Source organism: Arabidopsis thaliana, chromosome 4 (assembly GCF_000001735.4).
Source record: "Arabidopsis thaliana chromosome 4, partial sequence".
Lineage (NCBI taxonomy): Eukaryota > Viridiplantae > Streptophyta > Magnoliopsida > Brassicales > Brassicaceae > Arabidopsis > Arabidopsis thaliana.
Window position 1 is genome coordinate 18,557,121 of NC_003075.7, and position 27,936 is coordinate 18,585,056.

The 27,936-nt window shown below is 35.4% G+C and overlaps 10 protein-coding genes, 2 long non-coding RNA genes and 1 other non-coding gene across 18 annotated transcripts; 6 read left to right on the forward strand and 7 right to left on the reverse strand.

The window, feature by feature from the left end:
• Positions 1–28: 28 nt before the first annotated feature.
• AT4G40040 (Histone superfamily protein) lies at positions 29–1,825 on the reverse strand. 3 transcript variants are annotated; one of them, NM_001342565.1, is made up of 5 exons: positions 1,526–1,682; positions 1,045–1,447; positions 881–957; positions 688–778; positions 29–589 (listed from the first exon to the last, which is right to left on the reverse strand). In NM_001342565.1, the coding sequence occupies exons 2-5, from the start codon at positions 1,114–1,116 to the stop codon at positions 419–421; spliced, it is 411 nt and encodes a 136-aa protein (NP_001329167.1). In that variant the 5' UTR covers positions 1,117–1,447; positions 1,526–1,682; the 3' UTR covers positions 29–418. The 3 variants fall into 3 exon arrangements, with proteins under 3 accessions (NP_001329167.1, NP_849529.1, NP_001031816.1); NM_179198.2 differs by having other exon boundaries at positions 51–589; positions 1,045–1,116; positions 1,526–1,825; NM_001036739.1 differs by having other exon boundaries at positions 67–589; positions 1,045–1,116; positions 1,362–1,623.
• A 151-nt stretch (positions 1,826–1,976) lies between these two features.
• AT4G40042 (Microsomal signal peptidase 12 kDa subunit (SPC12)) lies at positions 1,977–2,450 on the forward strand (the record flags this gene model as incomplete). Its single annotated transcript, NM_148412.5, has 2 exons — positions 1,977–2,075; positions 2,167–2,450. The coding sequence occupies exon 2, from the start codon at positions 2,169–2,171 to the stop codon at positions 2,448–2,450; it is 282 nt and encodes a 93-aa protein (NP_680778.2). The 5' UTR covers positions 1,977–2,075; positions 2,167–2,168.
• Positions 2,451–2,663: 213 nt separating this feature from the next.
• Positions 2,664–3,593, reverse strand: AT4G40045 (uncharacterized protein). The gene is made up of 2 exons (NM_120169.4): positions 3,444–3,593; positions 2,664–3,294 (listed from the first exon to the last, which is right to left on the reverse strand). Exon 2 carries the CDS (start codon positions 3,226–3,228, stop codon positions 2,806–2,808), a length of 423 nt encoding a protein of 140 aa, NP_568078.1. The 5' UTR covers positions 3,229–3,294; positions 3,444–3,593; the 3' UTR covers positions 2,664–2,805.
• Positions 3,594–3,734: 141 nt separating this feature from the next.
• AT4G40050 (signal transducer, putative (DUF3550/UPF0682)) lies at positions 3,735–6,867 on the reverse strand. Of its 2 annotated transcripts, none has more exons than NM_001342566.1 (9): positions 6,122–6,861; positions 5,837–6,043; positions 5,499–5,741; positions 5,332–5,398; positions 5,047–5,241; positions 4,869–4,964; positions 4,579–4,764; positions 4,353–4,489; positions 3,735–4,272 (listed from the first exon to the last, which is right to left on the reverse strand). In NM_001342566.1, the coding sequence occupies exons 1-7, from the start codon at positions 6,605–6,607 to the stop codon at positions 4,682–4,684; spliced, it is 1,377 nt and encodes a 458-aa protein (NP_001328204.1). In that variant the 5' UTR covers positions 6,608–6,861; the 3' UTR covers positions 3,735–4,272; positions 4,353–4,489; positions 4,579–4,681. The 2 variants fall into 2 exon arrangements, with proteins under 2 accessions (NP_001328204.1, NP_568079.1); NM_120170.3 differs by having other exon boundaries at positions 3,740–4,272; positions 4,873–4,964; positions 6,122–6,867.
• A 7,251-nt stretch (positions 6,868–14,118) lies between these two features.
• On the reverse strand, positions 14,119–15,964 carry HB16 (homeobox protein 16). Its single transcript, NM_120171.3, has 3 exons — positions 15,600–15,964; positions 15,095–15,480; positions 14,119–15,005 (listed from the first exon to the last, which is right to left on the reverse strand). Exons 1-3 carry the CDS (start codon positions 15,652–15,654, stop codon positions 14,562–14,564), a joined length of 885 nt encoding a protein of 294 aa, NP_195716.1. The 5' UTR covers positions 15,655–15,964; the 3' UTR covers positions 14,119–14,561.
• Positions 15,965–17,382: 1,418 nt separating this feature from the next.
• AT4G40065 lies at positions 17,383–18,465 on the reverse strand. The gene has a single exon (NR_144119.1). It is a non-coding gene; the product is annotated as an other RNA (non-coding RNA).
• On the forward strand, positions 17,950–18,198 carry AT4G40063 (uncharacterized protein; the record flags this gene model as incomplete). The annotated part of the gene is made up of 1 exon (NM_001342567.1): positions 17,950–18,198. One exon carries the CDS (start codon positions 17,950–17,952, stop codon positions 18,196–18,198), a length of 249 nt encoding a protein of 82 aa, NP_001329259.1.
• A 630-nt stretch (positions 18,466–19,095) lies between the features above and the next one.
• On the forward strand, positions 19,096–20,654 carry AT4G40070 (RING/U-box superfamily protein). The gene has a single exon (NM_120172.3). The coding sequence runs from the start codon at positions 19,413–19,415 to the stop codon at positions 20,382–20,384; it is 972 nt and encodes a 323-aa protein (NP_568080.2). The 5' UTR covers positions 19,096–19,412; the 3' UTR covers positions 20,385–20,654.
• A 1,419-nt stretch (positions 20,655–22,073) lies between these two features.
• Positions 22,074–23,582, reverse strand: AT4G40085. Of its 3 annotated transcripts, none has more exons than NR_142418.1 (2): positions 22,885–23,257; positions 22,122–22,635 (listed from the first exon to the last, which is right to left on the reverse strand). It is a non-coding gene; the product is annotated as an other RNA (long non-coding RNA). The 3 variants fall into 3 exon arrangements; NR_142417.1 differs by having other exon boundaries at positions 22,122–22,677; NR_142416.1 differs by having other exon boundaries at positions 22,074–23,582.
• On the forward strand, positions 22,194–23,597 carry AT4G40080 (ENTH/ANTH/VHS superfamily protein). Its single transcript, NM_120173.2, has 2 exons — positions 22,194–22,693; positions 22,768–23,597. Exons 1-2 carry the CDS (start codon positions 22,251–22,253, stop codon positions 23,420–23,422), a joined length of 1,098 nt encoding a protein of 365 aa, NP_195718.1. The 5' UTR covers positions 22,194–22,250; the 3' UTR covers positions 23,423–23,597.
• A 109-nt stretch (positions 23,598–23,706) lies between these two features.
• Positions 23,707–24,576, reverse strand: AGP3 (arabinogalactan protein 3). Its single transcript, NM_120175.5, has one exon. It carries the CDS (start codon positions 24,382–24,384, stop codon positions 23,965–23,967), a length of 420 nt encoding a protein of 139 aa, NP_568081.5. The 5' UTR covers positions 24,385–24,576; the 3' UTR covers positions 23,707–23,964.
• A 371-nt stretch (positions 24,577–24,947) lies between these two features.
• On the forward strand, positions 24,948–25,323 carry AT4G09995. Its single transcript, NR_142321.1, has one exon. It is a non-coding gene; the product is annotated as an other RNA (long non-coding RNA).
• An 800-nt stretch (positions 25,324–26,123) lies between these two features.
• PRSL1 (GRAM domain family protein) lies at positions 26,124–27,404 on the forward strand (the record flags this gene model as incomplete). The annotated part of the gene is made up of 4 exons (NM_120176.1): positions 26,124–26,337; positions 26,427–26,528; positions 26,790–26,959; positions 27,213–27,404. The coding sequence occupies 4 exons, from the start codon at positions 26,124–26,126 to the stop codon at positions 27,402–27,404; spliced, it is 678 nt and encodes a 225-aa protein (NP_195720.1).
• Between the last annotated feature and the right edge of the window lie 532 nt (positions 27,405–27,936).

Sequence of the window (27,936 nt, forward strand, 5' to 3'; positions counted from 1 at the left end):
ATTTTAAGTGTCACACGGATTACCAATTTCGTGAACGTAAAAGTTGTTGATATTGAAAAGAACTTTGAAACAGAAAGCTTATTGATAAACAATAAAACTCAATCATACAATATCGAACAGATACAGATGAAACAAGAGTCAGAAACTTTAACATATTCATATGTTTCAGAGATGAATTCAACAACAAAAGGTGTTCAACATTGCCAAAGAAGAAAGCAATACACACCACAAAACGTAGCTAAGAAGAACACAAGCAAATCATAAACCGACTAGACAAGAAACAGAAAGAAAAGAAAAAAAAAACACCATTGTTTCCAAGTCTCCTACACCCAAAAGCTTTTTAAGCCATTATCTAATTCCAACTATCTATTTAGAAAACCACCCACATTCACATAATCCAACTACTTCCCAATCACAATTAAGCACGTTCTCCTCTGATCCTGCGAGCGAGCTGAATGTCTTTGGGCATTATGGTCACACGCTTGGCATGGATGGCGCAGAGGTTAGTGTCCTCAAAGAGACCCACAAGGTATGCTTCAGCAGCCTCCTGGAGTGCAAGCACAGCATGGCTCTGGAAACGCAAGTCAGTCTGCAATCAAAGAGACAAGATAAGAACACAAGGTTATGACAAAACAAGTAAAAAGTTAAATCCATTTGTAGACTGAATCAGACGAACAGACACATTACCTTGAAATCCTGGGCAATCTCACGAACTAGCCTCTGGAAAGGGAGCTTCCTGATCAGCAACTCGGTACTCTTCTGGTACTTACGAATTTCACTGTCAATCAAGATCAATAAAACAGAGAAACAGAGTTTAATCAATGACGATATCAATAAAGTAAAAACACAATTGAATTTGGGGAAGAAACAGATTGCATACCGTAGTGCAACAGTTCCTGGACGGTAACGATGGGGCTTCTTGACTCCTCCAGTGGTTGGTGCAGACTTACGTGCAGCCTTAAATTAAAACATCCACCAATTAGAACAAATCTAGAAATGTGTTTATCAAGCTACTCAGATCACATGTGAGAGCCCGAGTCTTACCTTTGTAGCAAGCTGCTTCCTAGGAGCCTTTCCTCCAGTAGACTTACGAGCTGTTTGCTTAGTACGAGCCATCTGTTCAACAAATTAACAAGATTTAGATCCATACGTATTCAATTGCCGGAATGTATCGTAAGATCAACACAAAACCAAAGAAAATCCCTAATTGCAATCGCATAATCAAGAAAATCAAAACCCTAATCAACAATCGCCGAATAAGAACAATCTATTTACACATGTGAAAACTATCGAGAATTTCAGAGATTCTAGACAAAGAAACTATCTGGTGATGAAATCTAGCTATACGATTCATCTCTAACCTAAAATCTTTATCCGGAAGATCATTCGGCGAAGAAACAAGATAATGGCCAAGAATAGAAACTAATCTCGCCTAATTTCGTACCACCTATCGAGCGATTCCAGTAGTTTCACGATCACCGAAAAAATATTTCCAGGAAAATCAAAGAGGATCGAAGAATCGTACCTCAGAAAACTCTCTAGCTTCTCCGAATTTCAAACTTGAGCTCCGAATTCGAAAAAGATAATATTGTCAGTCTTCACGCGTGTACGGCTATTGATATTAATTTATAGGCAACGATGGTAAAGCGGATTTATATGATCGGACGGTTTTTATCGATTATCAATGTGTTTCTCAAGTTTTCTAATCGTACGGGTAAAAATATCACAACATGTGCTTTCTTGCACCAATTCAACGGTCCAGATCTAGCTTTACTGGTTTGACGAGGATCACCACTGCTACATAATTGATTGCTATTGGCTGAATACAAACCGTCGCGGATCGCTGAAATAAACCGTTCGGATTTAGTTTAGGCCGTCACATCAATTAATGGGCTCACAGATAAGGCCCATTGAATACAAAATCCGATTGGTGCGTTACGTACGGTACATTAAATTGGTTGCACCAGTCAAACTTTCCGGTTCAGTACTAACCGAAATATTGGAGTCGTCGTCTTCTTCCGTCAAGAAGAAACCAGAATTTTTACAGAGATTTGAAAATCGTCTCCATTTTCTAGGTATAGAATCTCCAAAGAGATCGATCTGTGCGATTCAAATTTTGTTATATCGGATCTAAATCGTAATTTTGTGTTTTTTTTTCTTCTTCAGATATGGATTGGCAAGGGCAGAAATTGGCGGAGCAGTTAATGCAGATCCTGCTTCTGATCGCCGCCGTTGTGTCGTTCGTTGTTGGTTACACAACGGCGTCGTTTAGGATGATGATGTTGATTTACGCCGGAGGTGTTGTTCTGACGACTCTGATCACAATACCTAATTGGCCTTGCTTTAATCGTCATCATCTTAAGTGGTTAGATCCAAGTGAAGCAGAGAAACATCCTAAACCTCAAGTTGTTGTTGTTAGCTCCAAGAAGAAATCCTCCTCTAAAAAGTAGTGTCTCTTCTTAATATAACTTAAGCTTAATAAAGTCTCAATGAAATAACTTTAATCGATTCTCGCCATTGCTTTTGATTGTGATATATCAATGCATTGCTTCGAGTTGGATCATAAGAGGTGTTAACTTTGAGATTTGAACTGGTTCGTAAGACATTCTTCTTCAGTGTTTCAAGAAGAGGGTTTAAACCATGTTCGAATTCACACCAAACTTGATACCAAGCTCAAATGTACATTCATGCATGTATCTGTAGTAATTCTTCAAATCGATTACAATAACAGAGTAGAATCTGAATCGTTGTTGGTACAAATTCTTTAGTAGTAAATGACCATTATAAAGACAATAGTAGACAAAGCTAGAGGAGAGTGACGAGAATGAAAATGAGTAGAGCAGCGATAAATGAATACTTGAGAGCAGCGACAAGGATGGCGAAAGAGATGAAGAAAAGCTGAGACAAGACTTGAAGGCTAGCCCAAGTCAACACTCCAGCTAATCCAACAGCCACAAAGTTATCTTGATCTGGATTCAACAGCTCTCCCCACTTGAAACTGAAACCAGCGAATTGGTCTTTCTTGGAACCATTACCATCATCGTTAGTAACAGGTCTGTTTCCGCCACCAGAAGACTCCTTGGCCGAGTCGTTGCCATTTTGAGCATTTGTTCTCAAGATTAATGAAGGAGATTTGCACAAGCGAATGTGATGATGATGATGCGGAATGTTGTATGAAAAACGAGGCTTTAATGTTGTTACAGGCACAAAAGGTCTCAAAGTTAGCATAGTGGATGGAATTTAGGTTTTTCAAATCAAAGATCTTTATGGGTTTCTTGGAGTAGTCAAATCCATCTGCAATTGAAAAACAGATATGCCAATATATGAATATTCCCTGAAAACAGATCTAAAAGCTTCTCAAACTAATAATCGCAACTCCAACCAAACATAGTTAATACCAGACGAAACTATCCAAAGATTTATTCAAATCTCTGCAAACTCACCTCGAAATCTCCATGTTTCTTCCTCCTTTCCACTAAAGCGATGATAGGTCGCAGAACTAGAAGACAGCGAAATCAAGCGGTTCCGGTTAGAAATTGGACTCGATGGCTACGATTCAATCTCACAGAGACACCTTTGTTCTTGGCGTTTTGATTTATTATTTGACGGCTAGGATTCAATCTCTGGCACCTTTCATCATTTGTAAAAAAGTATCAACCTTTTTACTTCGTTCTTGAGCTCAAATGTTGAAACTTAAAACCCATTCATCACAAAGTTGAATAGATAATTTGGGTAAAGTTTCAATCTTTAATTCGTTCTTGGCTCAAACTTACATAGATGTTTATGAAAAAGCGATAGAACAATGTCACACTTTCTTAGTTTCTTTAATGCAATGCACAGATATTGTTAACCTCTCCTCGTACACAAAGCAAACCATCCTAAAGAAGAGACTAATGATTATTACCTTGTTCTAATCTTTTACAAATATGACAAAACTAAAGAATCATCAAATCAAAATAAAAATTACAATTCTCTCTTTTCTTTATACCCTAAACAAATACAAACTTCTATAACAAAAACGAACAAACAACCTACTCTCTCACCCACCAACCTACTCTCAACCACAGGGATGGATTTTTCTAATTTTATGTGTTGGTGAAGTGGAAAGATTTGGCAACACCCAAGTGCTCAGCTAGTCGTTGTACTGAGGACTGCACCGGTTTAGATACCGAAGAGAGCAGCTCTGGGAGATTCGGGTGGCATTGAGGTAAATACGGGTCATCATCCTCTGTGCGGCTGAAGGAAGTGAGTACAGACCGGCAGAATATGAATCTACACAACAACAAGACAATATTTGACAAGAGTCCATGCTTTGTGAGGTTTTGATTCCGAAAACTTTGAGAAAAACTCACCTGAGAATCAGCCGTCTCAAGAATGGATCAGGTAAGACCTGTGCCCAGACAAGATTCAAGACTTTGGAAGTCAAGAGAATCGTTTCCCACTCGGAAAAGGAAGCAGAAAGTATGCTCTCTGCTTCATCACATAATTCCTGAAGATTGTAATCAGAAATGGTAAAGACGCATGCCACACTATAAAAAGGTTGGTTCATTTACGGTTTTTCAAATCACAAGTGCTTACAGGGTCAGGTTTGGTGTTTGAGAGGCCCAGCATTTGACAGAATGCTTGTAAAGGAGCTGTTAAGAAAAAAGTAAACTGACTTCCATTTAGTGCTTCCGTATCATCAGTAGATGGGTTCTCGAATGATGGCTTCAGAGGAGAAAGAAGCATAGCAACAGGCTCGCCTCTCTCTGCGCCGCCCAAAACCTGGAGTTTGTTTATTTTATTACAATCCATCAGCAAATATCGCATAGTTACTGAGAGAAACTATCAGACTCTCCAGAGAAATGAAACACTAAGTTATGACAAACCTGCCTTGAATGCACGGCTAGTGTCGCTATCAATGATCAAGAAAAGTGGTTTCCGTGTAAAAGGGATTAGGTCACCAGGGTAAAGGTTGTTTGAACCTAAACAAAAACGAGACAGTGAGTGAGAAAAGTCTGATCTTTGGAGACATACTCAAATGTTAATCCGAAGAAAACGACTTACCAGAGCTTCCTCCTCTAGGACCTAACCAGAGGTGATTTTCATAGTACTCAGCCGACATTAGTTTTCCATTGCTATGAGGTTCTGACTTGTAACTTTTCTGTTCTTGGGAAGCTCGGGCAAGCAGCTTGCTTTTTGATGTTCTGCTTGAACCGACAGAGTTCTCTGGTTGCGCAACATTTTCACGAGCAGGACCACCTGGATAATAATAACCAATATCGTTGATACAACATGATAAGAAATTACCAACCATTAAAGTTTTCCAATGACAAATAAAAGAAAACTAACCTGAAGCTGACAAATATAACAGCATCACAGTCTCTGGAGAGAGCTCATCACAAATCATTGCCAAGACCTGGAATATATATCACGAGTAAACAGTTAAATATAATGAATGGATACTAGAAAGGCGCAGTCAAGAAGTCCTATATGATTGATACTCTTATAAAACTCACCGCTAGTAAGTGTGATACTGTGGGACGATAAAGAATAGCTTTCCTAGGATTAGGAGGTAATGATGGATCAGCCATATCAGCAGCCAAGTTCATATCTATAAGCCCAGAAGTTAAAGTATGATCAACCACAAACCCATTCTCCTTGGCTTCAACAGGCTTTTTTTGGTAAAAAGATCCACTGGGTTCCCATTCTAAACACTGCATCATTCTATACGTATCCAACGTCACTTCAGCATATTTCACCTGAGAAAAAAACCAACACATATAACCATTACTAAGAAGGTAACAAAGTTGAAATTTTAGGTTTCCAGAAAAACAAACAAACAGTGCTTGTTTACCTCATTACGGTGATAACTTGCCAAGAGAGCATCACGAAACTTAAACAATTTCTTAGCGTGGAAGCGCGCAAGATAAGTTTGAGAAGCTGGATATGAATCAAGCATTGCACAGTAACGTAGAGGCCTGAGATAAGTTAAATTTGTATCAGATTCTATAAAGCGAGTGATTTCTTGCACAACTAGCCTCCACTCCTTAAAGTTTGTCTCCTACACAAGAGAAGAAATATGTATAAAAAAAGAGACTTGAACCAATATAAATCACAACAAGGGTCAGATCAAAAGTACCCTAAAATTGGATATGCTGTGATCAACCAAAAGCCTAAGCTTGTCAGCTAAGTGCAAAAGCATTTGTTTCCGATCAACAATCAACGAAACAAGCAGAAACCTGGCATAGAAGCGTAACTCCTTAAATCGAGCACCAAGATCTTTCCCCTGAGCTTCATCAAAGTAGCTCCTTTTCAAAATCGCTTCATAGAAAACAAAAGCCTCAAGAAGAAACCTAGCTTCACTAGTCCTCATGTATTGACTAAAGTAAAGCTGACCAATCCGGCTCGCGATCTCGCCGATTTCCCATCGGTTTAAACCGGACTCGACCAGCTTTGACCTATGAGATTGCTGATAGTTCCATAGTTTCATATAAGCTTTGAACACCTTTTGGAAGTAATGACTCTGTGCTCTTCCAAACGCCGGAAGATCGCGAACTCTTGCGAATTTCCGGTCTGCGTTCTCCACCAAAGCTCGGAAATTGCTTGAAACATCTTCACCCGCCATGTTTACCAGCTTAATTTCCCTCAGTTCCGGTGAAAACCGCCGTCGTTTATCATCGGCTCTGGAGACAAAGGAAAAGAGAGAGAGAGAAACTAATCAATGGGAAACGACGGTGGAGAGAGAGAGAGAGAGATAAATATGATATTATTTACTTTGTTTTATTATTTTCCACTCTGTTTTTTTATAATTATTTTCCTCGTTGAGTTGTTTTGTTGATGATCACCTTTCTAAAAGCAGTTGAAGAAAAAAAGCTTGGGATTAATAATATTGTTAACTCGTACCTATAATTTTGAGAGAAAAAAACAACAAGAGATTATAAATTCTATGAAATTGTGTATATTATAAGATGATCACTACAAATGATCTTATTTACATTGCAAATGTGTGTAAGTAATTAGTAGCATATATATTGTTTGTTTTTTATATTTAAAATTGACGTTTAGCAACAATGTAAACACTAAACATTGTTTATTTAAGCTGGATTAATATATAAGATATGCATCGTTATTAGCAAAAACGCATGTGAGCACGAACCCACAAAAGAATTTTGCACAATCATAAAATACTAGTACATCTCGTTTGTGTTGTGTGATGATCGTGAGACGAGCTGGCATCAACGCACACATAAATACATGTATACTTTATAACTCATGTCCGTATCGTACGTACATAGCTTAAGACAGAGGATTAGTATTCAAGAAGAACCCTTTTCATAACCATGTGTATATATATGATTCTTTTATCTGTGATTAATTAACTTATATGAAGATGTATATGTGTTGAACTCATGATAGATTGATTCGGTAATCGGCAGCACGCAACAGCTATAATTACTTAGAGAATCCTAGGGAAACAATAAGTGTTATAATACAGTAAGTCGAAAATGGTTAGAGAAGAAGAAATGTTGTTTTCAATCGGTTGCTTTCGACTTTAAATATGGAAATAAATATACAACCGTGTAAGTTAGTAGTTGCAAAACCATAATTCACAAATTAGAGTTTATAGTATAATGATTTCTATCAATATCATCACCATACATCATTCGTCTTTCACAATATGTGGAATGAAACTTAGATTCACTATTTGAAAATTCTTAACTGATAAAAATGCAAAAAAGAAAAAACTCGTTGACTTTTTCTCACTGATTAGTGGTCTTTTTGCTTTTCGGATTGTTGTTCTATATAATTCATGTAATAGCACTGTAATCATCACATCTACTAAAACTTATTTTAAAGGTGGACCGAGGTGACATGTCCCGTCGCTAATGCTCATTTTTATTCCGGTCTTGTTGAGTACATTAACATGATAACGAAATCGATTTTAAGTGGTCGGGATTAATAATATGATCATGAATCAATAAAACCATTTAAGGTGCTACGTTTCATCTTAGCCATGCATAATAATTATCTAGTGATTACTCAGATGAGAATCTATAGATGATTAACACACACACAAGAACCAATAGGTAAGAACGAGGATATAAGTATAGTTATAAAGAAAAACGAATATATGAAAATGTCATATACACAATTTGTCTTTACATATGCGAATTAAAATACCAGTGGGGCACATTTCCATTAACTTATTATCGTAGTAGTTAGATGTTAGTTGTCTGAACTCTATTTTATTTATGTATCTTCTGAATATCCATATTTAAATGCCGGTCTTATTCTTGGTTGATACATGGAAGATGGAACAAATAAATATAAAAGTCTAAATTAATTTTTTCATTTGCTTTCGTAGATCAAATGGTACATCGCCTTTTTAAGCTAAAAGCATTATTAGGTGGGAAACTTTATTTGCTAGTTACAAAATGTACCTCTACTTTGGACATGTTTTAGTTTTAATTTCTTATATGTGACCTATCACATGATTACATTCCGTTGGACTAAAAAACAAACATGAACCTCCAAGCAAAAAAGTCAATTAAAAAATTCGTAATTGTTTTTAAATATCAGTCCAAAACTATGGCTTATTTGTCTTATATGTTGGAACGTTCAACATCCGGTCTTACGAATAACCGAGAGAATATCAAAGTTTAATGTGTTATCTTTGTTATGAATATTCGAAAATTCAGCTCGATTGTCTGACTAGTCGCAGTCTTGTGACAACAAAATAAACAGTTGGTATATATGCTAATTTCATAATTAAAATGAATTTCCTATGAGACAACACTACTCCATTATGTAAAGAGAGAAAGAAAAGATGGAGAAAAATATAAAGAGCGAAAGGAAAATGTGACTCCAAATCTATTAGTGTCAAAGTAGAAGAGAAAAGGAAAAAAAAAAGTAAAAAGTAAAAAGAAAGAAGTAAAGATTGTTCTTTTATAATGTCAACAGATTTGTTTGTGAGTTGGGCACAAAGTAGATTGGAAAGCTTTTGCATTACCAGATAAAAAAGAAGGTACTTAATGATGAAGAGTAAAGTAAAGGTTGCTATATTTATAAAGTAATGTATTTTTCTTACAACTAAAATATTTTACCTTGCAATCACATTTCTTAATTATCTTTGTACTGTTTGGTTTGAATGTAAATGAAAAAGTAATAATGTGTTTGCATATATTTTATAAGATTGGGTCTTTCTTTGGGCCGAACAGCTTAATAAGAAAAACAATTGGGCCGTTTTCTTGAATGTCAAACGTATTTAACGAAATCCATCCAGTGGTTAAAAAACTTTACAAACTACATAAACATACGAATTATTTTGCTAATAGCCATTTACTTATTGTGACCTTGAGATAACTCTCTACATTGTGTCTGTCCCAATAACAGAGTCAGAGACTGTCTCAGAGATCAAACGAAAATAACAAAGGTTCGGTGATATATTCAGTAGTAATAATTTCAGTTTTTTACTTCTGGGATAATTTGACTTTTATAATATCTGGAAAACAAAAAAGTGAAAAACCAATATTTGACTCCAACTGCCGACTCAAACTATTGGGAGTTAGGACCACTGGTTGATAAACCGTGTCAAATTGGCTTTAGACAAGACCAAAGTGTCGTCGTTTTGATAAAAACCTATTGCTCTCTCTCTCTCTCTCGCTGAAGCCGGCCCGAGCCGTATATAAGCTGTCTCCTACAATGGTTTTTTTCAATCGTATTAGAATATTGTTTATAATTACTATATTCGTTTGTAGTTTATCACTATTCTACTGTATTAGTATTAATTTTAATTATCTTTTGTATCATCCATTTTCCTGCAAAACTTATCTATTTTTCTAATCGCACTAGCGTGTGAGTTGTTTACAACTACATTCAATTGTAAATCTCTTTTCCGAAAAATATGAAACAGAGGAAACCAATGATGATGTACAAAAATGATCTCTAACTAATGTTTTAATATATTATTATATTTTATTATTAGTTTATATAGATTCGATTCGAGTCATTCGACCTTCCCCGAATATAGCTTGGTAAGGCTAATACTTGATTAATCCATAGTCACGTAAGAGAATGTGATTTATAATGCTTAAGAAGTGACCATCTTTCTTAACAAATAAAGTTATAAGGAAGAAAACAATGCAAGTTTTCATATGTTGGGATTCACGTACATACATAAGACATAATTATGTGCAAAACTCATTAACTTTTTAACACGATTAATTTTCTTTTTTTTTGGGTGTTGCGTTTAAGAGTACATATGATCAAGTACATCTTCGGTCCCAATAAGTTAGAAGCCTTAAAAGAATTTAAAATGTGGCTCTATATATATTTTTAGTACCAAAATCTGATCATCTAGTTATTTACATTTTGTTTGTCTAGTTATATATTTCCTCTCTCTTTTTTTAACTGATATTCTAAAAAAACACATACATTAAGAAAATATATTAAAATTTATTATAAATATATTCATTTTTGTGATTTGCATTTTTCTATAATTCTAAACCAATGATATTCAATTATTTGTCTTGAAATTTAAAATTCATCAATAATAACTAATAATTAATGCATAAAAACTTAAAAAATCAATCTGTTTGAAATAATTTTTTCTCCAAAAAGTCAATTAATAAGGAACAGATAAAGTACATCATAATCCATGTCAGATTATCTTTTAACTAATAGTATATTATATACTTAACAAAAACTTCAGTTAATTTTAAAAACTTAGAAATAATCTCAAAACCAATATATATATATATATATATATAATTTCGAGTCATATGTAGTTGAGAACTTGGGATAGAGTTTTGGGAGGTTTAAGCAAGTTACTACCACCATAACAGTGTAAACATTTACTCATGTGACTCCTAAAATTACTACTAAAAGCTAAATTATAAAGAGGTTTTAGCAAGTTAGCAAATAGCAACCAACAACCTCGTTTCTATTAAGCTTTCAACATGTCCAAAAATCACAAATGTTCTTTTTTTTACCAAATTTTGTGTAATTAATAAAAGGTTTTAATTATATATATGAGGATCACATCAACTAATTAAATGTTTTTAAATTTGGAGTATTATATGAATTCCCGGAATTAAAGACTTGAGAGGGACCTTTGTAAATGAATACACCTTGTAATTATTTAATGACAAATTATTTTTTATTGTTTATACTTTATACCATTGCATCTCACTATCAAAGCATATTTAAAATTCTATAAGGAGGGCCCAAAATACACGGGAATGTTGAAAACCATAACCTATCGAGATTAAAAAGACGATTATATTTTTGTTTTACTTTAAAATATCATTTATTTTATCTTCAAAATAAAATAAACTCTGATTGTCTTCTTATAAGCTAAGTAATCATACATCAACTCAACATCAATGTCAATTTAATCTTTCATAAATCTATTCATAAATTCTACACTTAACTAATAGATTTTATCTAAAAACTAAACTACTCAACCCAGTCAATTAACAACTTTAGATCTATGAACTGAAAATAAACAAACAACAATCAATTTAATTTACACGAGTTCACAATAGAATAAAAAAGTAGTATAGGGTTTAAAAGGGACGACACTAAAAGTCTTTATAGCAGCTACATAACATGATCAATTCTTTTGCGGTAATATCTTTTCTATAAAGAAACTTATGCTTTTTGTCAAGTCCAGTTAATCCTGTAGCAAATAATATTCATGATAAATACTTATACGCCGGTTTATAAAAAGAAAATGTTTTAATCAGATTTTGAATATTTACTACTACTTGAACTTCATTTTGCTTTATATCGTCTATTATCGAATTCGAAACAATCAAGTGTTTAGTGTCAAATACCATCAACATAAATCTTACTTCGACTATTATGTGTGCTAATTTCTAATTGTACGTAGGAGATTTCCATTTCCCTTCATTTGTATATAACATATGTACTTCATATTGATATGTTTGTTCACATGATTCTATAGTTCTTATATAAGGCACGATACGAAGTTACGAACCACCAACAAAAGCATTAATGGTTTCAAGAATACAATAAAGTTTTGATGTTTTCATTATTGCATGTAGATATAAATAAAAGACTCACGAAGATTCTTAAAAGCTAAAACCATTGTGATCTTTGCCCAGAGAAAGTGAAGCACACAACACAAATGTTCGCCGCTTGAAAATAGTACAACAAAATGCTTTAATTATCATAGAAATTTAATTAAGCATATACTAATCAAAACAATGTGAAGATGTTAATAATGTAAGCATTGAGTTTTGAGAGGTGAAATAGACATCACTAATGTACATTTTACAAAGCTTCATAAGTCGCACTAAAGTTAATTACTAAAATTCTAAACCGACAAAATCGAAAATTGTACCGACCGACGAACCTCTCTAACTAAACCAAACCGACTCTACAGCTTAAGTAAAGTCGTGAAACGTGTCGAGCTATGAGTGGTCAAATAAAGTTGTGAAATAGACGGCTGTGAGAGGTGGAAACAGATGAGATGTCGTGAATCGGAGGGCTAAGAAGAGAAAGCACTGTACACGTGTCTATCCTTCTCTAACGATTTTATTCTGATTTTCTCCCTATAAAATATATGTATTTTTTAAATAATGTTATTTCGGCGATAGTGACAAATGGGAAATGACGAAAACGACGTCTTCTTTGATGCAATGTTTGGCCCACAATCACATGGGTATGTGGGCCCTCCTGTTTCGCAGCTTCGTACAAAGAAAATAAGTAAATTTACAATGTAGGTCCCTTTCTTTCTGTGCCATTTGACTGTATGAAAAAAATGACATTAATATTTTATACAACTAAAAGTTAATTACCTTTTTTTCCTCCCTTATGAATATTATCATAATTTTCTATTTCCAGTGCATGTATATAGAACCGTATTTTTCCAACGGAATTGAATTGTTTTTGGTAGGCATTATCAGTTTATCACTACTAGTATATTTCAAATCTCTTGTATTAATTTTGATGCATTTAATCAGCTTACTAAATAACCGTTTCATCAAGGTATTCCGACTAATTTAAACAAAACATTCATTTACCCATATAAAATAAAATTAGAGAAAGTATATAATAATAGTAATTTTGTTGGCGTCATGACGTGATTTGAATGCCTCAATTTCAGATACGATCCGTGACAATGGTAAAAGCTTCTGACAGAATGTTTTCATCATTCACTAAAAACGATGTCCCATGCTTCCACTGAAACACGTACGCACAATCATGGTAACAGAAGTAAGTACCTTGATGATTGATGATGATAGCATTTTCTCACAAGCCAATCCTATTTCTTTAATCCAATTTCACCTTTATTATTAGGAACTACTTTATTGTCTTTCACCAAAAGCTAAATTTCTAGCTAAGGTCAAAAAACCTTTTCACGAATATCAATAAATTTCCACCATTTCTTAAAAGCTAGATTGAATTAACTATTTCAATACTCTCACAAAAGTGATTTATTGTTTGTTTTTTTTCCTTTCGTAATTTTTATGTTGATAGTAACATTAATATTCGATCCAATACAATCAAGTAAATAATAAAGATGGATTTGGGTTTTGTCGTGATCACTAGTTCAATGTCTTTTTCACTAATGAATTTGGTCTTCACAAAATTACCAAAAAAGAAAGAAAGAAAAAAAGAAAGAGATGTCGTGTCGTGGGATTAGATGTTACAGGTCCGGGGGAAAAAGCTGCGTCTTTCTTTCCTCCATTTTGTATTTCACTCCCTCTACTCCTTTAAAACCCCTCTATTCCTTTAGAAACTTCATATTTTATCTTTCTTTCCTCATATTTTATCTATAAAGAACAATATAATTTGCATAATGATAAATGTATGATTCTTTTTTTCCAAAAGGTGTGTCCTAAAATAGAAATTGAATTTGGTCGATCTCAAAATTACAAATCAATGAATCACATGTTTGTATTTCATGTTTATTAATAAAATAAAATATAATTTTACTAATAGAAACTATACGTTTACAACACAATATTAATAGATTATTAACATATCGTTTTGTTGAATGTTATTATATCACGTTGATTTTAATAGATGATGTGTTAACTAAACTTTTTACGTGTAACTAATACAACCAAACATACACACTTTAAATTACAAACAAAAACTTATAATAAAGTTGGGAATGGTTGGATAACTTGGGTTATTTAGATATTTTTTTAGTTTTTGATAAATAGTAAAAAAGAAATTTGGCTTTCTAATTTTTAGAAGAAGGTAAATTTTCAAAATTTTGTTGGATTAAGATATAGGTTATATTACTCAATTGAAAAGTTTAGGGGTAGGAAATGTAATACAATTCAGACTTAAGGGGTCAAACGTAGTTTTATTGCTTTCATATCAGAGTGTCCCCATTGATTCCTATTTCTGTGAAAGCCCCTCTCGACATCGTTAATTACATGAAGAGCCATTACAATCTTAAACCCAAAATTAACTTCTCCCGCGGATTTAATTTAATAATCCCCTTCATCCTTAATCCTTATTTATCAATTATTCCACCTTTGCCCTCTTCTCTGTTTTCCCATTGAGACTAAACAGAGCACCAATTTGATAAACAATTCTCAAGTCCAATGATCTGAAGCAGAGTACCAATGAAGTGACGGCGGCTGTTCATCGGAGAAGAAACCACAAGCTTCTTCACCGCTTAGAAAATCCTCGTGATCCTCTGTTTGCTCTGTTTTCACAAACTGTAAGAAACTCCCGCCAGTAACCGTCACAGGCGGCGTCAATCTTCCGTTATCAGAACTTGTTTCGTCGTTAAGAACGGCGCTTGAATCGCAACTATCGGAAGATCCAGCCTCGACAACGGTGGAATTCGGTAGAAGGTCACGGAGGTCAGTGAAGCTTCGCCGGTAGTTAAAACCAGAGGAATGTTCTAGAAACTGCAGAGGAGACGAAGGAATCGAATCCGTCTTGTGAACTTCCTCTTCCTTAACACCCTCCGTAATAGCTTTGTTGTTGTTGTTATCTTCTTCACCGTTTACCTTAGCTTTGATTTTACTAATCTGCAACCAAAAACTTTAAAAATCAAACCTTTTTGCATTTTCGTCTCTGAAGTTTCAATTTTTATGGTTTAAAGTCTCTAATATTGTACCTCTTGGAGAAGGGAATCATTGTCACGGCGGAGAGAATCGAAATTGTGGCGGAGAGAATCGTATTGACCCTTAAGAACACCGTAATCTTTTTCAAGCTGTTTTGTTTTCCACCGTGCACGACGGTTCTGAAACCAAACAGCTACTTGACGAGGTTGAAGTCCAAGCTCTTGTGCTAATTTAGTTTTCCTCTCAGGTTCGAGTTTATTCTCAAGTTCGAAATTCTTCTCAAGAGCTTTGACTTGGTCAACTTTTAATCTTCTCTTCTTCTCCGATAGACCCATGTGGTGGTGGTTGCCGGAATATTCCTCGATTAGTGTAGCATCTTCATCGTAACCTTCAAGCATAGATTGGTAATTACTTCCGTACCCTCTTGGACTCTGTTCATCTGTTGTGTAACCAAATGAATCTTGTCAATAAAAGAAACAGTGGAAAGTGAAGAAAGGATCACATGGGTTTTGTCTGACATTAGCAAAAAGTAGAAAGAACAAAGATGGTAATAAGAACCTGTAGAAGTGGAGATTAGACCACACATTGAATCTGAGCTGCTTAGTCTCTTCATGATGACACTTTAAAATAGTTCTACTCCAGCTTTTTCTTTATTATCAGAGAAATTCTTATGAAGTTTTGAAATTACAACAATGTTGTAAACATAATTGAGCTTCTTCACTTGAACAACAACATGAACAAAACGAGGAGACTTTAGAGGCTCAAATTAGAAAAAACAGAGAGAGGGATATGGATTGAGAAAGTCCAAAAGAGAGAGAGAGAGAGAGAGAGAGAGAGAGAGAGAGAGAGAGAGAGAGAAGCTTTTAATCTAGAGAGCAATGGTTCTTTTCAATATGAACAAGTTGGTTTCACACTTTCTCTTTCTTTAAATAAACCAAACTTATCTTTCTTTAAATAAACCAAACTTAGAGAAAGGGTTAAAATGTAACTAAGGTTAAGTTTGAACCAATAGTTATACGGCTTGGCTCGGCTCGGCTTAGAACAAGTGGTGGAGTCTGTGATACGTCACCGTATGGGTTTATTTTTGGTAATGCTTAACCTTATTTTTTTTAAGGGTGTTTCTATTTTCTTAAACTTAAAAATTCAGAGAAATTAATAAACAGCGGATAGTAGAGAGATACGTAAGATGCATTTAAAAAGTAGATTTTTAAAATATAACATCCTCTGAAAAACGTCAGAAGGTACGTCACAGAAGATTTGATGACAAAATGATAAACTATAATTTGTTTGTTGATTAATGAAACCAAATGTAATTTTCCTGAGCAAACTTAAAATTCGATAGGATAAGTTATAAAATTATACGGATGGCATATTTAATCCCATATATTAGATGTGGGATATATTATTAAAAACATTAGTGTTATATGTTATTGTTGGCAACGCAGGGGAGTGGAAAGAAAGACTTGTGGGTGGGGGAACAAGACTGACGCAATTTGGGTTTGGTTCATTGAATTGTCCAAAAACTATGGGCTCGAACGGCACCGTCAAAAAATATCAATTCTTGTTTTGAACGACCTGTAAAAAACATACAGGAAAGTTTAAAATGGTATAGTGATAAATACAATATACTATAGCATATGTCACAACTCAAATCGAAGCTTTATAGAAAAGTTCAATACTATATTTGGTGATTGTTTTTTTTCTTCTAATTTTGCATTTGCGTTCTTCTAAGTGAAAGTACATAACGCAAACCAAAGAAACAATCCTATGACGGTTCTCTCTTTGAAACGGAGCTTTTCCGAGAGACAATGAAATGTTTTTAGAACACAATTAAAGGCTTTGGGTCATCACTTATTCAATTTTAAAGATTTGTCATATTCATTTCATTTGTGATCAATTTCGAGAAACGTTATCTAAATGAGAGAAAATGAAATGTGTAAGAAGTAGAACTTAGGTATAAAGAGATGGCAAGGCAGGCCTCTGCATTATGACCCAGTTTCAGATAATGGACCCCTAAACTGTAGTTTTTTGTTATAGGCCTGAGGCCTGATCCATTTATTGTATAAGACCGGTTTTGTTGGTCTTGGTATCAGGTTTAAATTTAAAATAGGTCGAATTCAACGTTCCCGTACACGTTTCATACATGTTACAATTTAATATGTATATAGCTACTCGATCAGCTTCGAAAATAATATTAGTATAAACGGAATTTGGATGATGATGCCCGAGCACATGCACTTTGAAGATATAAAGATGATGAAAAAGAATGAAAGAGATTTTAAATTCTGCCATGTATGTCTCTATGGATTATTATAAGTTCAAGTGTGGAAGATTCGGAAATTCTCATTTATCCATATCAAATTTGAATTATTATATTTTTCTGTCTGAATTATTCATGAAATAGCAACCGCTAAGGGTGATACATGGTGGAGTACAAGTTACAAAAACCAGCAGAAGGAACTAAAATTCTCGGTAAAATAAGTCGGCAGAACAAAATAATATCTCTAAAAACAAGAACCAAAAAAAAAAAAGTATAAATAACCAAAAATACAAATACCATAAGCTAAAACTTAGAAAATAAGCAGAAAAACCTTCAATGAGTGAACTAAGAATCATGAGAATCTGAAAGGAAAATGACTGAACTTGAAACTAAGAGATCGACGCATAATTGTCTTATTTGTCTTGTGGAAAGATCCGAATCAAAACCCATTGAATAGCTCTTCTCTCTACTGAAAGACTTGATAGAGCATTGAATAGTATTAAACGTTCCAAACCAACCCCGAGAAGTCGATAACCTTAAACTGGAAGAAATACAACTTAAGATGGCAAATTAGTGACCCACATACTCCAAACGAAGCAGATCTTAAAGAGATAGAAGAACCAACCAAAAATTTTTATCCAAGAGCCAATGGCAAAAAGCATCGAGTCCGTCTCATCACAAGGAGAGATTTTCCAGGACCATCGATGTCAAACACAACACCAAGGTAGACAAAGCAGATGGCTAGAACCGAAACTTCATTCAAACAAGACTCAACCTCAGAACAGTCAAAGATCCGCAAAAGAGAGACTCCGAAAATCCCTAAACAAATCTAACGCAACTCGCCAACAGAGACACATTGGAGGAAGACGACGAGGGAGATACCACGAGCCTATCTGATGTTGCATAGATTCATCAAGGGAAGAAGATAAACGAATCAAGAAGGAAAGCCAGAGCCTTCAATGGAGGCGTTGACTCAACGAAGAGAATTCTCAGACAGAACAGAAGCTACTTGTGACTCCACTTTGAGGCAAGGAGCGGATCCGCAACTTTAAGCACCATCGACCATCAGAATTAACGGATCTAAACACTCAATACCATGTCTTATCAGATATGAGACACGAAAGCAAACCAAACCACAACGTTAAAACTCTACGATTCCATAAGTAGAAAAGACAAATACAAAATTGAAAATCTAAACAAGAAAACAAGGGAGGTGATCGACGTTGACGGTGTATGAGCCGCCACGCACGGGTCACCAGCTAATCAAGTTTGTAATCTATCTGATGTATAAATATCTACGACTTTTTTTAGCATATAAATAATATATTTTACAGAAAAAATGTGGTGTAATAACATCAACCAATTAATTGAGTGTAAATTAATTTTGTTATCATCAATCAACTGGTATATACATATTTTGCCAAATCCGATTTTAGACGGTGATCCAACCAAAACCATTAGCTGCAATGTTCAGTTGCTATGATCGATCACTAGTATTGTTGTTGTGCCATAAATATCAATCTTTATTTTCTTATGTTGCCAAGGCGATCACACACCACTTATCCACTTTGTGTTGTTTTTCTGTGTTTGTTTGTTATTTCTTGTCTGAAACCAAGGAAAAGGTAATTGTACGATGAAACATTCTGACCTATAAGTATTGATTAAATTGACCCTATCGAAGAGACAAAGAGTTTGTGTATTTGCAGCGAACATGAATTAAAAATTGACATATAATTAATCCTAGCACACAGTTTAGTGGATTAGACTATTTCAGTAACAAGTGGAGAAACATGACTAAATTAAAAATGAAATTGTAACGAACTTATCTCCCCCCAATTTGACATAATTTTTGCCCTATTGTCTTCATCAAAAAAACTTTCTTTAAGTTCATCTAAAAGTCAAAACAATATAATTATTAACCTTTTGAAGTTTATTCGGGACAGCTATATGCTTCTCCTCTCTAAGTATATAAATCATATCCTTCGTATCTGACATATTTTGCGTCTAACAAGTAACACCCTAATAAACATTTGCATTTGCAAGCAGAAATCTAATTCATCGTGGATAAATCTCAGCCGTTAATATCTTTCCGGCGTCGCTTCGAACGACCGATGATGACACGCGTCGAGTGTTTTAATCCTCACCGTTGGATTATCTTACACGTGGCAATCATCATACAGAGCAAAGCCAATGCCCAATCTTTCTCACCGAGTCCACCCGACTTGCAAACGGGTCACACTCCGTCGAAGACCACCGTCTTCGCCGTTCTCGTAACCCTCTTCTTCCTCACCGGATTACTCTCCGTCTATATTCGCCATTGCGCTCGCTCTAATCCTGATTCCTCCACCAGATACTTCCGCAACCGAGCTAACGACGGCAGTTCACGGCGAGGCGGTCTTGACAACGCCGTCGTCGAAAGCTTCCCTGTTTTCGCTTACTCCTCTGTTAAAGAATCCAAAATCGGATCCAAGGATTTAGAATGTGCGATTTGTCTCAACGAATTAGAAGATCATGAAACAGTGCGATTGCTTCCGATTTGTAACCATTTGTTCCATATCGATTGTATCGATACTTGGCTTTACTCGCACGCAACTTGCCCTGTTTGCAGATCTAATCTCACCGCGAAATCGAATAAACCCGGCGATGAAGACGACGGTGTTCCGTTAGCAGCGATGAGAGACCACGTCGTGGTTGATATTGAGACCGTTGAGGTAGCGAAAAGCCACCACCGACGGTTGAGTTCTGAAATCTCCGGTAAGTTTCCGAGATCGAATTCGACGGGTCATTCGATGGATCGATTCAGTGACGGCACAGAGAGGTTTACTCTGCGGTTACCAGATGATGTAAAGATGCGATTAATGGCGGTGAAAGGACGTAGGTTGAAACGAACGAGAAGCTTTGACGTTGATTTGACGGCGGAACACTATTGCCGGAGCGGTGAGGAAAGCAGTAACACGATCGGGTCTGGTGCGAAGTCGGGTCGGGTCAACTGGCCGGATCGATGGGGTTTGACTTTGTTCGTTTCGAAGTCAAACTCGGGTTCCGTTAGATCACAGAAATCTAACGGTGAACCGTTGAAATGAACGACGTTATATTTTGCCGTGAAAGTGGTGAAGATATGAATGGTAAAAATTGGTTTGTAATTTTGTATACACAAAGGTCCAGCTTGTTTAGCATCTCGCTAAACATGTTTTTGAACTTTTCTAAGAATGTTTCAAATTTAATATATGTTTTCTTATACGAGTGGTAAAAAGTAATTTCAAATTGGTTTGTAATTTTGTATACAAAAAAGTCCAGCTTGTTTAGCATTTCGCTAAACATGTATTTGAAAGTTTCGAAGAATGTATATTATTAAAGAAGATATTGTTTGAGTTTTAGATTTCATTTATTGGTTCATTGATGTTTTCACAACTTTCATGATCTGATGAAAGCATGTATCCTCTTTTTTTGGGCAACAAACAACTTCATTAGAGATTAACCAATTAGAAGCATACAAGGATAGAGCGTTTTTTGCTAGGGATTCAGCTTCCACATTAGTCTTACGAGAGATGGGAGTACAATGAAAGCTATTAAAGGAAGAACAAACGATAAAGATATCCGCTAGAACTTCATGGATCTCAGTGAGGATGGAATTAATGTTGATCGCTTTGACAAGCGCACAACAGTCCAACTCAAGATGAATGCGCGATACACAAAGGGTTCTTGCATTTTCCAGAGCTGTGCGGGCAGCTAAAGCCTCCACCATAAGAGGAAAGGCCACATTAGTACATAGAGAGGAGAAGTTCTCAGATGCACCAGTACCTGACAAAGACAAAGTCCAACCCAATCCCGCAACACATAGATTTTTTCTCCACCATAAGGGATCGATCGAGAGTAGGTTCTATAAAGTACCAATTTATTTCACATTTAGTTTAAACAGTTTATCATTAACCATTCGTGTTGGTTTCACAATGGTAATGTAGACAATATTGTTTTTATAATATTAATTTACACAAATTAATAAATAGTGCATTAAAAATTACATGACTAGCAATTTAGAATTCTCCCGTCAGGAAACAAAAGAGTGTCACAAGTCCCAGATAAATAGATCGTTACCTGATTATTACGCGTTATTAGTAGTTGTGAATTTGATGATTGTGGGCTCTTTACTTGTTACAAATTCAGTAAACATAATGAATATCTTGTTTTTTGCTTGCGACTCTCGTCCCACTCCACTCATCCATTGAGTGATGGTTACAAAGTCTCTTATTAGCTTTTCTTTTCGCTATGGATTCTTATTTTTGTAAAGTATGAATGACCTTAGTGATAGTTTATAACAATTTATTTGTTTTGGTTTCCTTACAATCAAATTTCTCCACTAACTAAGCGATATATATATGCACAGAAACTATATATATTTTAATAGATCGGCACCCATGTTTACATATTTCACGTTTCTTAAAATTATTAATCGTAGTTGACAAAAGATAGTATCTTCACACCTCACAATCATAGCAGTAACACCGTACCATTTTATTCACTAGTCTTGGAGTAATATTTTTGATAATTATTTTTCCTTCTATCCAAAATCTACTTTTGTCGTTTTAGGGATCGAAATATTTAAAAATAAGATAACGGGTACCCTCTATGAATTTGGTGAATAAGAACAAGAAATCATCAGAATGTTCGATTCGAACGATTACATTCCATTTATAATTTGTTTGAATATGGAAAGTAGTTTGAAAAAGACCAAAAACCAACAAAATAATAATGCAATCGACGATTAAGTGATTCTCCATATATATTGATTATTTGACCCATGTTGGTTGCATACTTGCATAGAATAAAACAGTTTCCTTTATTGACCAAAAAAAACTACTATATATTATCTTCTTTTTAGTCCATCAAAAAGCAAGAAAAACAAAACAAGTCATATCTACCTGGTGTAGTAGATCATCGTCGATTCATCGATGGGAAGAATAACAAGTTTTGCAGATCTAATAGGTAGAATCAAAGACAAAGCTTCTCAAAGCAAAGCTGCTTTAGTATCATCAAACACTAAAAGCAAAACTCTCTCTTTCCATCTCTCTGTCCTCCGTGCCACTACTCATGACCCTTCAACGCCGCCGGGGAATCGTCACCTCGCCGTTATTCTCTCCGCCGGTACTGGCTCACGAGCCACCGCTTCTTCAGCTGTCGAATCCATAATGGAACGTCTTCACACCACCGGAGATGCTTGCGTAGCTCTCAAGTCTTTGATCATTATCCATCACATCGTCAAACACGGTCGTTTCATCCTCCAAGATCAGCTCTCTGTATTTCCAGCTTCCGGTGGTCGGAATTATCTGAAACTTTCTGCTTTTAGAGATGAGAAATCTCCTTTGATGTGGGAGCTTTCTTCTTGGGTCCGATGGTAAGTTCACAAAAAAAAAAAAAAAAGTTTCGACTAAGTTTGGATTTTTATATGTTTTTTGATTATTATTGTAGGTACGCTTTATATCTTGAGCATCTATTATCAACTTCAAGAATCATGGGATTTTTCATATCTTCAACATCGAGTACAATTCACAAAGAGGAATACGAAGAAATGGTTTCTTCTCTTACCAACTCTGATCTGCTTCGTGAGATCGATGCTCTCGTTGGTCTACTAGAAGAAGCATGTAAAATTCCGGATCTACCCTTCTCCGGTGGGAAATCCCTCGCAGACAAAATCACTCAGTTGGTAGGAGAAGACTACGTGTCTTCGATCAACGAGCTTTACACGAGATTCAACGAGTTTAAAGAACGATCCAACACTTTGAGCTTTGGAGATACGATCGAGCTTGTCTGTGCTTTGAAGCGGCTCGAGAGTTGTAAAGAGAGGTTGTCTGAAATCTGCCATGGGAATTGGAAGAGAGGTTGGATTGATGGGTTCTGGGGTTTGGTTCTTGAGGTCAAGGGTATTATTGGTAATTTAGAGGATAATTATGGGCAGATTGAGAAATCGATTGTTGGGTTTGGGAAGAGGGATAAAGGATACGAATCGGCTCGGTTTACTGATCGGTTAATTATCGGTTATAGTAATCCTGTTCGGTTTTCTTCGGGTAGATTTTCGAATGTTGATCGGTTTAATTTTCCGGTTTCTGGTCGAGTGTTGTGTTGAGTGGACGACTTTTATATTCTTTTGATTTTTTTTTAAATAATTTTTTTTTTGGTCAGATGTCTTGTGAATTTTAAAAGACAATAATCAACATGTAGATGATTATTCCATTATATGTGTTGTTGATGTATTAAGTCATTTATCGATGAGAAAACTAACTGGATTTTGATTTAGTCTGTTTATCGTTACAAAGTTCGGTTTATTATACAGATTTAACTGTTATGTAAAATTTAACATTGTTATGTAAAATTTAACATTTAAAACCTTCAAGATGCAAAAATCTAGTAAATGCAACTATATTAAACAAGACTTTATTAATTAAAAAAATAATGAAGAAAATTACAATCAGAACTTCTTCCCTCAGGTTTAATCCCATGGTCCAATCAAAGTTATACAAATATCAAAAAGATCCCAAAAAGAAAACAACAACAAAGAGGACGAAATGTATTAGGGAAAAACAGAGAGATCTCTCAAACAAATCATGATAAGAAAAAACAAAGGAGAGTGAGAGAGAGAGAATGATAGAGTAATACGCAAGGCACTCTTTAAGCCAAAACGGCGTACAAGGCTCCGGCAATGACTGTGCTAACAAGGAAAGCTTTGTTAGTCAATGCTGAGTCAGCTACCGGCCCGTCTGCTCTAGGAGCGGGGGCCGGAGCTGGTGTTGGACCTGATGGGCCTGGAGCCAAAGCATATGGTTTAGGAGGAGAAGCGACAGGGGAAGTTGTGGGCGACGTGGTCGGGGGTGAGACGGTTGGTGGAGTTGTTGGAACCGGAGTGGGTTCGTTGGCTGGAATAGGGGGTGAAGCAACGGGAGCCGGTGGTTCTGCAGTTGGTGTAACAACTGGAGAAGGAGACTCTACCGGAGGGAGAAACGTGATAGGTGCCGGAGCCGGAGCTTGAGCTAGACATGAGGCGGCAAATAGACCAAGAAAGATCAGAGCTTGCAATGTCTTAAGAGCCATTTCTCTCAGTTTCAATGTCTTTCGTTGTGTTTGACGAGAGAGATAGAAACCTGAGAAAACTCTTGTCTTTTGTTGGTGGTGGATAAATGAAGGAAAATGTGTTCTTAATATATAGCTAAGAAGATGTATATTTTATTTTGATCTTTCAGACTCTTTAAACATGCAGGCACATAGAGATATACATGGCTTATTTATTTATTTGATTTGGAATATCAGAATTAATAGTCTTTACCAAGTATCTTGCATTGAAGTTTTCTTGAAGAAATCGTCTACAATGAGACTAAACCTAGTTCTAAACTTCTAATTGATAAAATTACAAAAGTATAATTTTAATGATACTAGACAAAGGTTAATAATGTCGTGTTAAAATTGGTAATTTGCAATAGTTGACCACTAGTACTAGTAGATAACCTCATTTTTTGGTTTACCGTATCTTGTAGCAGCAAATAAAAGAGTTTACATCAAATTAAGAAAATGACATTATATACCAAACCAAACAACTTACTTACCTCAAATATATAAATCACAATTTGAACCCAAACAACAACAAAAAAAAATGAAAAAGAGAAGAGTCAAGACCACGCGCCATACTTGGTTCCCACTAAGGTTAACGACGAGGCAGACAAGCAACTTATCTTAATCTGTGAATGATTATGACATTTATATTATTATGAATAAGTTTTCATATACTAATATTGGGTACTACAACAGAACCTTCATCCTTAACCAAAACCAAACCAAACCAAAATTTGAACCGAAATTCTAAAATCAAAACCAAAACCGATTCTAGAGAAGTCATCCTAGGTGGCTGCCCAAGCTCCGGTCTACCATATTTGAACAGAGGAACAATGTACTCCATAATCTGCAGTCCATCCCTCCTCTGCTCATCTTCAAGTCTATCGATCATAAGGTACGCAATACCATCTCCGTTTCGGCGTCATAGGAAGAGTTGGAGAAATCTAATGCTTCTCTAGATCCGTTAAATCACACTCTTAGCCATATTATATTATAATTTTTTTTTTTTTTTTTTTGCAGATTGCATTTTTTGTTACGTAATACCTTAACTCTTCATTTTAGTGATATTAACATTAATAGCAACAAAAAAGAGAAGTCATCCTAATTAAATACCATTGCTGTAATTATGAGTTTTGATTCCCACAAACAAAAAATGTAACGTTTTAAATTATATGTATGATTCAAATGGCCATTGTTGATATGTTTTAAATATGATCTGCTTTTCAAGTTTTTTTAATAAGATATTAAAAAATAACTTTACTTTCTAAGTTTTTAGAAAATTAGCCAATGATTTTAATTCTATAAGTCATCCTAAAAACATTCACAACCACCATTTTTTTTCTTTCACATTCAGAATCCAATAATAACATAACTTTTTTGTTTTAAAAAAGTTTTATAGCCCAAAATCTACATAATAAAATAAAATCAGAGATCTTTTTTTTAATTTTTGCTTTCTCTCGTCTTCTCCATTTACTATTTTTTCTCTTCAGCGTTTCTCGGAAAAAAATAAAATAAAATAAAAACTCTACCCCACATCCCAAATACAACGACAATAAAAAAACGATACGATACTTGCGCAATCGGAGAATGGAACAACTGACGAAAGACGACACTGAAATCGGAGGATCAGAATTTGAAGCCACCGCATAGTAGTGATATGAAACATGTGGATCAAGTGGCGGCAAAAGGAGCCGAGGATGCGAGTTCTGTGATTGCTTTATCTGATGAATCTACTACGCTACACGTCGAAATCGATTCAAAAGGCGATCGAGCACCGAATCGAACATCGTCCGGATCGAGAAAATCTCCATTGGAATCCCGAATTGGTTTCTGAATCTCCCGCACCGGATGAGAAGGCCTTATCCTCATCTTCTGCCGCGAGATCTAATCCGTACGTCGCTCGTGCTCCTACTGAAACTTCGGATGCCTCGTTGAAAGGTACTGTGTTTAAAACTGTGTCAGTATCTTTTTGGTTTATGCTATGAGATGTGTAAGTAACCGTTAAAATCTCTTTGAAATTGGATCAGAAACGATGGAATCTGTGAAAGGTGTGCTTGGGAGATGGGGAAGGAGGGTTGGAGAAGCTGCAATGAAGGCAGAGAGCCTTGCCGGGAACACGTGGCAACACCGTGAGTTTCCGATCTTGTATTGTTGCATCGTTAACCCTGAGAAAATATACTATGAGCTGAGATTGTTGATATTTGGGTGATTGTCATGCTACATGGTATATCACTTCTTGATGAGTTAGATATTATAGGTTTGAGCAATGGAGTTTCAAAGCGAATATTAACTTTTGTTTTTTCTGTTTATTCTGTGATTTGATGGGATTATTTATGGTAACTAACTATTAAATCTTGATATTCATCATAATTAGTGAAAACTGCTCCGAGCTTTGCGTGCTGCAATGGGAAGAATTGCACAAAGTACAAAGGTTCTGGCAGAAGGAGGATATGAGAAAATTTTCAGGCAAACCTTTGAAACTGTTCCAGAGGAGCAACTGCAAAATTCATTTGCGTGCTACTTATCAACATCAGCTGGTCCAGTCATGGGAGTTCTTTACGTATCCACTGCTAAACTTGCTTACTGTAGCGATACCTCTCTCGTACAAAAATTCTGGTCAAACTGAATGGAGCTATTATAAGGTAATCCTTTTTATTTTGAGACAATCGAAATTTTTGCTATAAATAACTATTGTAGAAAGCGACCTCATAGATAATAGGAATAAAGTGAAGAACGTTAGATTCTGTGAGTAATTTCTTGTGCAAACTATGATAACACTAGGTAGTAATACATATCTTCATCATCTTAAACAGGTAGTAATCCCATTACATCAGCTTAAATCGGTTAACCCTTCGATAAGCACAGTTAATCCTGCAGAAAAGTACATCCAGGTAATCTCGGTCGACGACCATGAGTTTTGGTTCATGGGTTTCTTAAACTACGAAGGCGCTGTTACATCTCTACAAGATACATTGCAAGCCGGTGCCTCAGTCTGTGTGATATAATACTGGTGGATTCTTGATCAGAATAGCATTATTTTGGTTGCAAACTAAATTATTTGATTCTTATTCTTAATTAGTTACCATGTCTTAATACACCGATAGCATTTCTTTTCTAAATTTTCTCCTAATCATATTATTGCTAATAAAAAATATAATTGGATTTTAGGATTTAATGCTGTTTTGAGATGATAGTGTATGGTTGTAAAACAAGATTTGGTTGTTACTCTTACAATCTCCATCGCACTAGGTGATTAGCAAACATAACTCTTCTTTCATTCCCTTTTAAATAGAATTTGCAAGAAGAAAAAGTGCAAACATAGATAGATATCATAGAAAGAGAGAGACAGTAGGAGAGATAGAGTGAAAAATAGGGTTTAGGGTGAGGGATAAGGTTATAGGGATTTAGAGATTTAGGGGTTTAGGTTTAAAGGTTAAGGGTTAAGGGTTAAGGGTTAAGGGTTAGGGGTTAAGGGTTAGGGGTTAAGGGTTAAGGGTTTAGGGTTAAGGGTTAAGGGTTTAGGGTTTAGGGTTTAGG